We start from the raw sequence: 12,291 nt of genomic DNA, 5'->3' as shown, positions 1-12,291 counted from the left end.
TGTTAGTTAAAAATTCTTAATCTACCAAATGAGAATGAAAATGTGTCTCACCAAAGGTACCGTGGAGATTTAACTTATTAATTGGTGTATATAAAGGTCCTTTGAAAACCTCCAATCACTTTCCTAAATATAAGGTATTATTAAGTCAAGTTATACCCCAAATTTGGATTATATTAAATTTGAACAGCACTTTTCTTGGAGTAAAGGTAAAGGAAGGTAAATAAATGAACATTTCTTGTCTGGCTCTTTTGTGCATGGCACTATGCTAGGTGGTTCATATGCATTATTTCAGGCAGGTTTTTTCTTGGGGGGCAGGAGGGTGGTTGGAAATTTCTACAAAAAGAATAGAAAAGCCATTTATATTCTACGATCAAAAATTAGATTACCACCTCAACTTATTTCTTTTCAGTTTCTTTCCTTCATTTAAAAAGAAAATCTGTTACAGTTGATCTTTGAACAATATGGGTGTTAGGGTTGCCAACTCCCTGTGCACTTGAAAATTCACGTATAACTTTGATTCCCCAAAAACTTAACTGCCAATAGCCTACTGTTGCCCAGAAGACTTACTGATAATATAAACAGTTGATTAACACATATTTTGTCTGTTATATGTGTTATATACAGTGTTCTTATAATAAAGTAAGCTAGGTATAATAAAATGTTATTAGAGCGCCTGGGTGGCTCAGTCGGTTAAGCGTCTGTCTTTGGCTCAGGTCTTGATCCTGGAGTCCTGGGATCGAGTCCCACATCCGGCTCCCTGCTTGGCAGGGAGTCTGCTTCTCCCTGTGCCCCTCACCCCACTTGTGCTCTCTCTCTCTTTCTCTCTCTCAAATAAATAAATTTTTAAAGTTTTAAAGAAATTAAAAAATAAAATGTTATTAAGGAAAATCATAAGAAACAGAAAATACATTTATAATACTGTACTATAAATAATCCACATATAAGTAGACTGTGCAATTAAAACCCATGTTGTTCAAGAGTCAACTGTATTTTCTTTGGTATATTCTGTGTTCATTTTAAACATTCAAACTATGAAAAATTATGCTAGCAAAATGAAAACCTTTATCCCAAATAAAACTCTCCCCCAAAATAAAAATTATTAAAATTTGATAAAATTGTAGCCATCTTTCTGTGCCTCTAAATACAGAGCATTTAGATTAATATGTAGATAGATAAATGCATAGAACAATGCTTTTATAAAAATGGGATCATATCATAGATAGTACTTTTAACATGAGGATTAAATTTTATTTTAGTTTAACAAAAGTAAAAATGAAGAGAATTTTGAACTTCTAATAAATTATTTGAGTCAACAAAGATATATATATCTGTATTTGTTTTTCTAAAAGATTTCTCTAAAATGTACTAAATAATACTAAGAGGTTAGAGTGTTTATGCTTTTAAAAATTGTATATACATATAATACATATGTATTTTCATCATTTGACTCTTTGCTATAAAAGATATTAGCACTCACACATTTCTTTTTTTTTTAAAGATTTATTTATTTTAGAAACAGAGAGAGAGAGAGAGAGAGCATGGGTGAGGGGCAGAGGGAAAAGGAGACAGAAATTCTCCAGCAGACTCCCTGCTGAACGAAGAGCCAGACTCAGGCTTAATCCCAGGACCCTGAGATCATGACCTGAGCTGAAATCAAAAGTTAGATGCTTAATCAACTGAGTCACCCAGGAGCCCCAGCACTCACACATTTCTATTTATATTCCCTTATGACCCTTCATTTTTCTATTTATATTATTATATGTACATTATCCAAGTTTATAGCTTTCATATTCTGTTCTATAACTAAAAATAACATGTATTTTAAGTATTAGTTTTATATTTATATATATTCAAAGTGCCTCCTATTCTTCCTTCTTTCTTGAGAGTTATATATTGGTTCATTTTTAATTGGATGGATTTCATTGTTAAGTCATTTCTTTAAGAATAGTCATTTATGTTACAGTCCCCTGAAGGGTTTTGTTTTTTTTTATGGTAAAGAATGTTGGATGCCATTATACTTGGAAGATAGCGTGGTGGGTGATAATAGACATGTCACCCTTTTATTCAGAATATTGTAGACTTTCTTGCCCACTGTCTTCTGGTATAGAAGGTTGCCATTTTAAAATCTAGATTAATTTAATATTTTCTTTCATTCTTTTAGATGATATTCTGTTTCAGCCTGGTCTTCTTAAGCTTTTCTTTAACTTTGAAGATCACTTAACTAACACATGCCTCGGTATTAAGTGCTTTCTCTTAAATGTCCTTAGAACATGGTATATTCTTTAAATATATGGGAAATTTTCTTTATGATATCTGCTGCTGATACGTTTGTTTTATTCTCTATCTCAATGACATCAAAGATTTTATGTTTGTTCATCTTTATCTTTCTTGTTCATTGCCTATTTTTCAGTTGCTTTTGACCTGTGCTTTTTCAACTTCATTGATTATAATTACCTCAAAATGTCCCTTTATGTCAGTAATTTGACTTCAGTAGGTATCTGTTTTGTTTCTTACTTATTCTAATTGATTTATTAGTTCTTTAGTGATGCTTTTTGGTTTGCAATTTGTATCCTTACATTTGTAACCTCCTGATTTATCTGATTCTATTGTTTCTTTTTTCATTGCCATTGAGTTATGTTAGCTTTTTCTGAATTCATTTTCTTACTCCACGGCATGAAATAATTTTGAGAAATTTCCTAGATTGGTATTCTGTCTATCTTTGGCATGCTATGTTTTTCACTTTTATGGTTGCAATATATTTGCATAGTTACTCTTCCATTTCTTTTCATTTGCTCATACTTGAGGAAATGTGTACAGACAATTCATGTATTATTTTAGAGAGGATGTTTCTTATTTTGTCTCATCATATCAAGGACCTTTTTTTTTTTCCCCTCCCCCTTAGCTCCAGTTTGGAAGCTGAATACATCACGAGTACCCACATTTTTAACTTGAGGGAATGATGGGATTAAGGAAGTTCAGTCTTTATTGGGAAACTTGGGTACTTCTCTCTATTTTAAGGTTTTTATTTAATTATTATTTATTTATAAGTGGTGTGTAGCAACATTATTGGTGGAGGAGTCATGGGTACACTTCCCCTGGGGAGATGGATTGTATATTAGAGTTGGACACTAGAGGTTTTACCAAGTGAGTGTATAGGCATGAAACTATTAGTCTGTAAAATACAGTCAGCTTTACTATTCACACTTTCCTGCTTCACTTTCTGCTTACCATAAGCTCTGTCACTCCTCTCCCGGCTGAAGAGGAAAAAGATTAAAATGCATTATGTATATACAACTTTGCTTAACTCCAGAACTGGAGGTTGTTATGAGAATTCTCAGCATTTTATCATTTCACCAGTAAATCTCACTGGAAGTGAGGATGAGAATAAAGAGTCAAAAATTCACTTCTCTGAACAGGGCAAATTATTCTCACTGCACCATTGTTTTTGTTGTTGTTGTTGTTTGCTTCTTTGTTTGTTTTGATTAAAGTCAATGGCAATGGGATTTGTCCCTTTTCTTGTTCAGACATTGTTCATTTCTGTTGTTTACTTGTTGTTTATTTGCATTTATAATTTCTTGACCATTTCATTAGCTGTTGGAGTAAAATGAGTCTGTATTGCACCCTCAGTCCACTCTTTCTCAACTAGCTTTTACAACAACACAAACATATAAGACTAAATATGGCTATTTTACAGCTGAAAGTTAAGTAAATTGTCCACCATTATGTAGCTAGTAACTGACAAGGCTAGAATTAAAACCTGTCTGTCTCCACTTCTAGGTTATTGATGGAGTATACTGAAATTATAATTGAAAATAAAATTAACAAAATATTTTACCTGGGTGCAAATATTTTGGAAGACTAAAGGGAAGGAATTAGATCTGAATGGATAATGAAAACAATGAAGAAGGAATCAGGATACTCAAGTTTAATTTCTTGCTGTTTCTTAAAGCAGGTGGTGAATTTGGAAAAAAGATGATCCAACTTCCTGAGTTTCAGTTTCCTTGTCTATAATAATGGTGATGATGACAATGGTAGTGGTGATTGTCATGATATGGGACTACACATTTACTTGTACCAGAAACAATATGATGGACTTTATAAGCAGTATACCATTAAATCTCAAAACAACCATTTGATATACATATGTCTATTTTACCAATGAAGATACTGAGAATTATTCAAACTCACTAAGGCTCATTTGATTCAGGGACACATACTCTCTCCCTCTCTTTCTTAAGATTTATTTATTCATTTGAGAGAGAGAAATAGAGAGGGGGGAGGGGCAGAGGAAGAGGGAGAGAGAAAGAATCCTCAAGCAGATTCCCTGCTGAGTGCAGAGCCTGATGTGGGGCTTGATCCCAAGATCCTGAGATCATGACCTGAGCTGAAATCAAGAGTCAGACACTTAACTGACTGAACCAACCAGGCAGCCCATAGGAGCACAGACTCTCAACCACTAGCTCTATTGTCTTTCCATACCAAAAGTCTAGCCTGAATGGTCTACAAAAGACCTACCAACTTTGAAATGTTGAACTATGGTAAGCAGAGGAGATGACCATGCTCTTACATGTCTCTCAAATATAACTATTAGAGTTATGGACTCGGTGTCCTAAAATTAAGTCTTAATATGATGAGATTTATGCTTTATGTTGTTTATTTCAACTTAAAAACAAAACAAAACAAAACAACAAAACAGCATTTCTTCACCTTAAACATGAGAATTGAACTCTTCATCCTCCTTTTTCCCTTCCTTTTTTTTTCTTAACAATTCAGTCTAAATGCCATGAAGGGAGTTAAGTAAGGTATGTGTCCACATGAATGTGGAAGATGAGAGTTACAGTGGCCCAGCATGAGGTCATAGAGCCTGAGAGGGATGAGAAACATATCCTTGCAGGGTAAAGTGTAGGGCAGTGGTGGTTCAGTGGCGAAGAGGCAGAGTTCAATAAAGGCAATAAGGATACCTACGGTGGGGTAGTCTGGCCCAGGATATCAGAGTCTGAGAAGGCTCAGGAGGGTTCCATTGCCAGGAGAGGGTGATGAAGGTGGAAACCTGGATTCTGGTGTTGGAACCAAGCAGAGTAAGGACAGTCTCCATAGGGAAGGGGTGTTCCAGTGTGCGTTGTTAGATCTGAAGGATGTGAGAAAATTATGCACTGTGGAATATGACCATGCACAGCGTGTCAGAGGTCAAGTGAAGTGAAAGAGAATCCACAAAGGATGGGATGCTGCACAAGGTCAGTACCTGAGGGAGGTGAGAAGGGAGGGAACAGCCCAATAAGTGGTTTCAGGGCAGGTGTGGGAGTAAACTTGGGAGCACATATCAGGACCTTTACAAAGAAGGTGGTAGCAGTAACTGGAGATTAGTTATATACAGGGGAATTGAACAAATGCATAAATATGTCTATATACATAGACACATGCTGAATGAGAAGGTCTCAGAACAAGAACACCTCAATAACATTGAGTACACTTAGCATCCAGATCATGGTTTCTAAATACCATTCTCTAATAAAAGAATCCAGGTTTCCTTGGTGGTCAGGGGCAGGGGGGGGGGGGGGTGGAGACTACTTCCATGGTGAGGGTAGGAGATACACAAGATAATTCTGGAACACTTTCTTGTACCAGAAAGTAAGGAAGAGTTCAAAGAATAATAGGCACATGTCAAAAAGACAAACCACTTTAAATGGGCTCCTGCTGGCCAAATCATTGACAATTTGGCCATCAAAATAATATTAATGGCTTATAACTTGTTTAATAAAATAAGAACTCATGGAGTCACACTGACATAGTAGACAAGTTTGATAGAAATATATTAATAAAACACTTAAATATTCAATGAAGAGCAGTATATTTGCATTGTCTCAAAAATACCTAAACACAAAATACTTACTAATTATAAAGAGGAAAAAAAGTGGACATCTGGGTGGCTCGGTTAGGTAAGCATCTACCTTTGGCTCAGATCATGATCTCAGGGTCCTGGTATCAAGCCCTATGTCAGGCTCCCTGCTCAGCGGGGAGTCTGCTTGTCCCTCTTCCTCTGCCCTTCTCCCCTGCTTGTGCCCCCCCCCCTTCAATGAATAAATAAAATCTTTAAAAAAAAAGAGAAAGAGAAAGGAAGTAACTTTATAGTGAAGTCTGGCAGGCAGTACCTTAATCAGTGACCAAAGTTAACTTCAGCAGTTTTGGGGCAAATAGAAGTCCTGTACCACCTGATAGGACGCAGTATAAAGCACACAGTATTCCTGAATCTAATCATACTGAAACAGCAGACACTAAGGAACACCCAGCTGGGCAAGGGACTGGGGGACAGAGAATAAGACAATATGATCAATATACTCTGGCAGATGGAGGAGGAGTCTTCTTCAAGGTGATAATTTTTAAAAATAAGAGCCATTTTTCACTGGTTACATTATGTTTTTTAAAGTCTTCATAGACCCTTTTATTACCTATACCCTCAACATACATCTCCTACCAGGTCCACTACCCTGTCCTTGGTAGCTGACTGCTCAGACAAACCCAAAGTGAGTGAAACTTTACCAAATTACTGCCTTGTAATCTTTGGTGATGTCAAAGTCAGAAAAATCAAGGAAAGAGTAGGGAACTGTCCCACACTGAAGAAGACTAAAAAGATACAATTAAATGAAAACTGTGATTCTTGACTGGATCCTTTTGCTATAAAAGATTTTATTAGAAAAATGTTGAAGTGGGGCCTGAGGATTAGATACTCATACTCGGTCAATGTTATTTTTTTTTAATTTGATGGTTTTACTGAGTTTATGTACAAGAATGTACTTTTTAGGAAATATAAAAGTCTTTTGGGATGATGTGGCATTGGTTTGCAAAATTATTCTGAATGGTTCAGAAAAAAAAATATTTCTTTGTACCATTCTTATAAGATTTTCTGTGTATTTGAGATTGTTTCAAAATAAAAGTTGGGGCACCTGGGTGGCTCAGCCGTTAAGCATCTGTCTTCGGCTTAGGTCATGATCCCAGGATCCTGATATCAAGCCCCGCATTGGGCTCCCCGCTCAGCGGGGAGTTTGCTTCTCCCTCTCCCACTCCCCCTGCTTGTGTTCCCTCTCTAGCTGTCTCTTTCTCTCTCTCTCTGTCAAATAAATAAAATAAAATAAAATAAAATAAAAGTTAAAAAAATGTATATTGACTTGATATCTAATACAGAGTTGCATTCAAACCGGGGTCAAATGTTTCACATGGTGTTTACTCTTCTGTTTTCAGGTGCTGGTCTTTTGAGTCGTCCTATTTTTACCCAGGAGCCACAAGATGTTATTTTTCCTTTGGATTTATCAAAATCTGAAATCATCCTGAATTGTGCTGCCAGTGGTTACCCTTCACCTCATTATAGGTAAAGTCCTAGCTCTGGGCACAACACTGTTTTTTTCTTTGTCTTGGATGTAAAACATACATATAATAAAGTGCTTAGACTTACCTAATTTGAAGGGTGCAGCTCAGTCAGTGATTTTTTACATGGGTATACAGCTGGGTGCCCACCACTCAAATAAAGATACATACATTTTCAGTATCCTCAAGTGTTCCCTCATGCCACTTTCCAGGTGATAACTACCCTACCCCCAGCCCAGGACCCTGTCTTATTCATTAGATTGACTTAGAAGAGTTATTCTTGAGATTGGTACCATGGAGTGCCATGTTGTGGCTAGAGTTGAGAGGAAAAAAAAAGAGAAATAAGGAAAAAGGAAGAAAGGAAAGGAAGAAAGAGAAAAGAAATGGAACAGAAAGATGGAGGGAGAGAGGGAAGAAAAAATAGACAAGTAAAAAGAAGCACAAGAAGATAGGAAGAAAGCAAGAAAGAAAGAGAAATAGAAAGGATGGGAAAAGCAAGAAAAGGAAAAGATTTGCTTCTTCAATTTGAAAGACTCTAAAGTAGAAGCTACTTTCTTCCCCCAATTTGGGGCTACAGGCTCAGTTGCCCCAGTTACAATGACTGTGAAAATGTTCCCCTAAACAATTTTAAACGAGATGCAGACTTTTTATTTTATCAGATCAATTTCTGTGACTCCACCGGCATATCCCATTGCCGAAAAAGCACTGATTTTAGAAATACATGTTGAGGGCGCCTGGGTGGCTCAGTTGGTTAAGCAACTGCCTTTGGCTCAGGTCATGATCCTGGAGTCCCGGGATCGAGTCCCACATCAGGCTCCCTGCTCAGCAGGGAGTCTGCTTCTCCCTCTGACCCTCCTCCCTCTCATGTTCTCTGTCTCTCATTCTCTCTCTCACAAATAAATAAAATCTTAAAAAAAAAAAAAATTAAAGAAATACATGTTGAATACAGCTATGTACCCTCAAAGCAGAAAAAGATTTTTTTTTTCTGGGCAAGTAGAAAAAAATTATGTTTGTTTCTCACATATTACCTGTAGAATAACAGGAAGGAAAAGTCAGTAATGTTTTTGTTCTTACGAGGTTACAATAAAAGCAGAGGGGTGCCTGGGTGGCTCAGTCGGGTAAGTGTTGGACTCCTGATTTGCTCAGGTTCATGATCGCAGGGTCATGAGATCAATCCATGCATGGACCTCCCCACTGAACATGGAGACTGCTTAAGATTCTCTCTCCCTCCCTTTCTGCCCCTCCCCTACTCCCGAGCAAGCATGCATGTGCACGTGCTCTCTCTCCCTCTCTAAACAACAACAAAAAAGGCAGAATTTGATCCACACTGTGAGAGGAATTCACAAATTTAAAACTATATACATGTATATACCATGCTTGTATAAATAATAAGGATATTTTGTTGGTAAGAACTGCACATGCAATGTGAATATCAGGAAAGACAATAAATATTAAAATGACTGTTGTAGCTTTGTGTTCTAAAAGTGTTTTTTTAAAGCCTAATTTTTAGCAGTGAAATTGAATCGACACACATGAAAAGTAGCAATTTCAGTCCATTTTGGCAAAATAAACTGGTTTTGCCTACTTTTTTATGTTGCATTAGAAATACCATATTTATATGTATAATCATTTTGATCTTAAAATGTCTGGTTAATTTAATAAATGGTTTAAAAGCACAAAGTTAGAGACAACTCTCACCTTGTATTTTATTGGACTTACTTCGGCATTTTTTTTTTTTTTTTTACAACAAAGGAACTGAAAAACTACGTCTTCTCATTACTTACTAAAGCTTCCCTATCTGTAACATACCCAAACAAATGAAGCCCATCAGTTAGGTGATCATTTACTTTATAAACTGGTTCTCTCAATTCAGGGTTTGTATGTTTGTTTGTTTTCCTTAAACAGTAGTTGGTCTTTATTTAATTTAACGTACGGTTAAATATATAAAAATCTGATTAATACATTTTTCACAATTAATACTTAAAGTTGTAATTTTATTTTTGAGAGCTAATTTGATTGATCATCACCATTGGTAGGGTTTATTAGAGGAAAAACTATACATGAATTCCTGTAAAATAAGAAATATTTGCTAAGTATAGATAAGATAAATCATCAATCATTATATAATTGGCTTGTAACAAGCAGAAAGATGTAAAGTAGTGGATCTCATGACAATTTGCTCACTAGCTTTTACTTATGAAGAAATATTCTGAATGAAGAGACTACAGATTTCACTGTTGTTAAAGTCTTCTGTTTCTAAGAGACTTGTGAATTAGTAGGCTAAAGACAGGTAATTTAGCTTCTTATTTTCAATCCCCTTAACCTGGTTTAGCTCATCTCTAATATTATAGCATAAAATACTCATAGGCAAGAGGCTTTGGAAAGAGAGTGAAAAAAGAGCTGTTTTTAATGCTTAAATGTCAGCCTCAGACCCAATTTCCATGATAATAAAGCAAAGGGCAGAGATATTTCAGATAATGCACATTAGCAACAAAATGTGAAATTTTAGCTTTAATATGACCCTTTCTAACTTAAATTTTATTAAAAAGACTCATTCATAACCTTAGATTGTGTGTGTTTGTGTGTGTGTGTGTGTGTGTGAACGTGCATGTGCGTAATAGAGGGAAAATCTTTATGATAGACATTCTAACATTATTTGAGATAATTTGAATATACTGTGAAGTCATGTGAAAGAGCCTTTGATTAGAATGAAGAGTTATCATTTCTAGTCACAGCTCTGATATTTAATATGTGACTTTGGAACAATCATTTCTCTGTCTTGTCATCAGCTTCCTTATCCATAAAGTGAGGGTGTGGTTGATTTTAAGACATGTTTTCCTTATTCTTTTTTTTTTTTTTTAATATTGAGTATGTATTTCCAGAGTTAGGAACACTTTTCTTTGACATACTACAATATCACTATCATACTTAAATATTTATCAATAATTCATTAATATTATCCAATATTCTCTAGTACTCAACCTTCCCGGATTGGTTCATACATATTTTTTCTAGTTGGCTTGTTAAGATCAATTTTTAATTTTTTTTTAAGATTTTATTTATTTATTTGCCAGAAAGAGAAACAAAGAGCACAAGCAGGGGGAGTGGCAAGCAGAGGGAGAAGCAGGCTCCCCGTTGAGCAAGGAGCCCAATGTGGGACTCCATCCCAGAACCCTGGGATCATGACCTGAGCCAAAGGCAGACATTTAACCGACTGAGCCACCCAGACGTCCCAAAATCAATTTTTAAATTAGGTTAGCACAATGTCCAAAAAATAGCAAGGAAGATTGTGTGACTGGAAAGAACAGAACTCAATACTAAGTTTCACAGACTCACAGAAGGGGGCAAAAGTAGAATCAGAATCAAAACATCAGTTCAATAAATGAAAGAAGGTGATCAGTGGTTAACTGGATAAAATGAACAGTCTGCTGCTGTCTGGCAGAGATCCATAGGCCTTTTTTTTTCCCACTTTACTTTGTTTTTATTATTTTTTCCTGCCCTCATGGAGTTTATTTTTATTTTATTTTATTTTTTTAATTAACGTATAATGTGTTACTGGTTTTGGAGGTGCAGGTCTGTGATTCATCAGTCTTATATAATACCCAGTGCTCATTACATCACATGCCCTACTTAATGTCCACCACCCAGTTACCCCATCCCTCCACCCCACATGTTTTCCTTCTTTTAGTAATTTCTCTTTAGGAAAAGAAATCTCATGGGGGAAAATAAGTAATATCTAAAGCATAACTTTGGAAATAGTTTAAAAGCAACTTGTCTTCCAGTCACTTCCCGTGAAGTGAACACATGAACAAATAGGATTTCAGTGCAAGTGTGAAAGTACAGAAATGTGAGGCAAGTGTGAACAAAGCTTTCCTGTAGAAAGGATCACTCTTAATTTTTTAAAGACCAGGGAACACATGAGAATTAAAGAGGAAGCTTTGCAAAGGGAAGGAAAATGGGTTACCCAAAGTTGGTACTTGGATGGGATTGCTTAAACTTAAAAGTCTAAGATAATCAGATAGCAATGAGCTTATTTCCAGCTCAGAATATTTATTTTATTTGGGAAAATGAAGCAACATACACATAAATGATTTCTATGCCAGATACACTCTATCAGAAGAAGGTCTTTGAATGTCATGGAGGATTTCTGACAGATCTCCTCTTGACCTGATCACCACAGGAAGTTCCTTTCTCTAATTTAGTCTGCTCTACCCTAGTCATGAAGACATTCTTAAGTCTGAGAAGGGTTAGGTGTCTTTGAATAAGAATCATAGCAGTAGTCACTCTGCCCTTTATTCTTTTCATTCATTTTCTCATTTCATCTTCTTAACAACCCCATGGGATAAAGCATTATACATTATTGTACAAATTTTATAATTGATTGATATGACTTCTGGAGAAATTAGATGACTCATCCAGGGATACACAGGAAGGGAATGTCAAAGCTAGGCCAAGGACTCTTTCCACAAGGTCAGTGGTGTCAAATTTAGTGCACATTATAATCACCCAGAGAGACTGTTACAAATTTAACTTTTGGAGTTCTCCTTCGTAAGTCTAGGAATGGGCTCAGAAAGAAACACTTTTAACAAGCACTCAATATAATTCTAAAACAAGGCCTAGTTCTGAAACACACACACACACACACACACACCTATTATCTAAGGACAACAAACATAGCCCCAAGCCATTATATTCTTGATACAGGGCTTAACTACTTAATATTAAAGGATGTTCTCCAGAAAAAGGTCAAGATTTTAGTTCAAATTCATTATGTTTCCTGGAATTAATATGGTATTAATGCAGATGTTAAAAATAATCATTTAAAGCATATTTCCTACTTTGCATTGTAGGAAAATTCTCCTGGGCATGCAATCCTATCAGTAATGTGTTTATGACGATCACTTGAATTCATTAATACTATTCCTCCATTGA

At 35.8% G+C, this 12,291-nt stretch overlaps 1 protein-coding gene across 1 annotated transcript in view; it reads left to right on the top strand.

Annotated features, from left to right (window-relative positions):
• Positions 1-12,291, top strand: part of CNTN6 (contactin 6) — a 306,049-nt gene that overhangs the window by 120,232 nt on the left and 173,526 nt on the right. Inside the window, exon 3 of the mRNA XM_021695279.2 lies at positions 7,237-7,363. Coding sequence (XP_021550954.2) covers positions 7,237-7,363 — 127 coding nt within the window. The remainder of the gene's footprint in view (positions 1-7,236; positions 7,364-12,291) is intronic.

The sequence above is a fragment of the Neomonachus schauinslandi genome, chromosome 1, assembly GCF_002201575.2.
Source record: "Neomonachus schauinslandi chromosome 1, ASM220157v2, whole genome shotgun sequence".
Classification (NCBI taxonomy): domain Eukaryota; kingdom Metazoa; phylum Chordata; class Mammalia; order Carnivora; family Phocidae; genus Neomonachus; species Neomonachus schauinslandi.
This window is presented reverse-complemented; position numbering and strand designations above follow the sequence as displayed.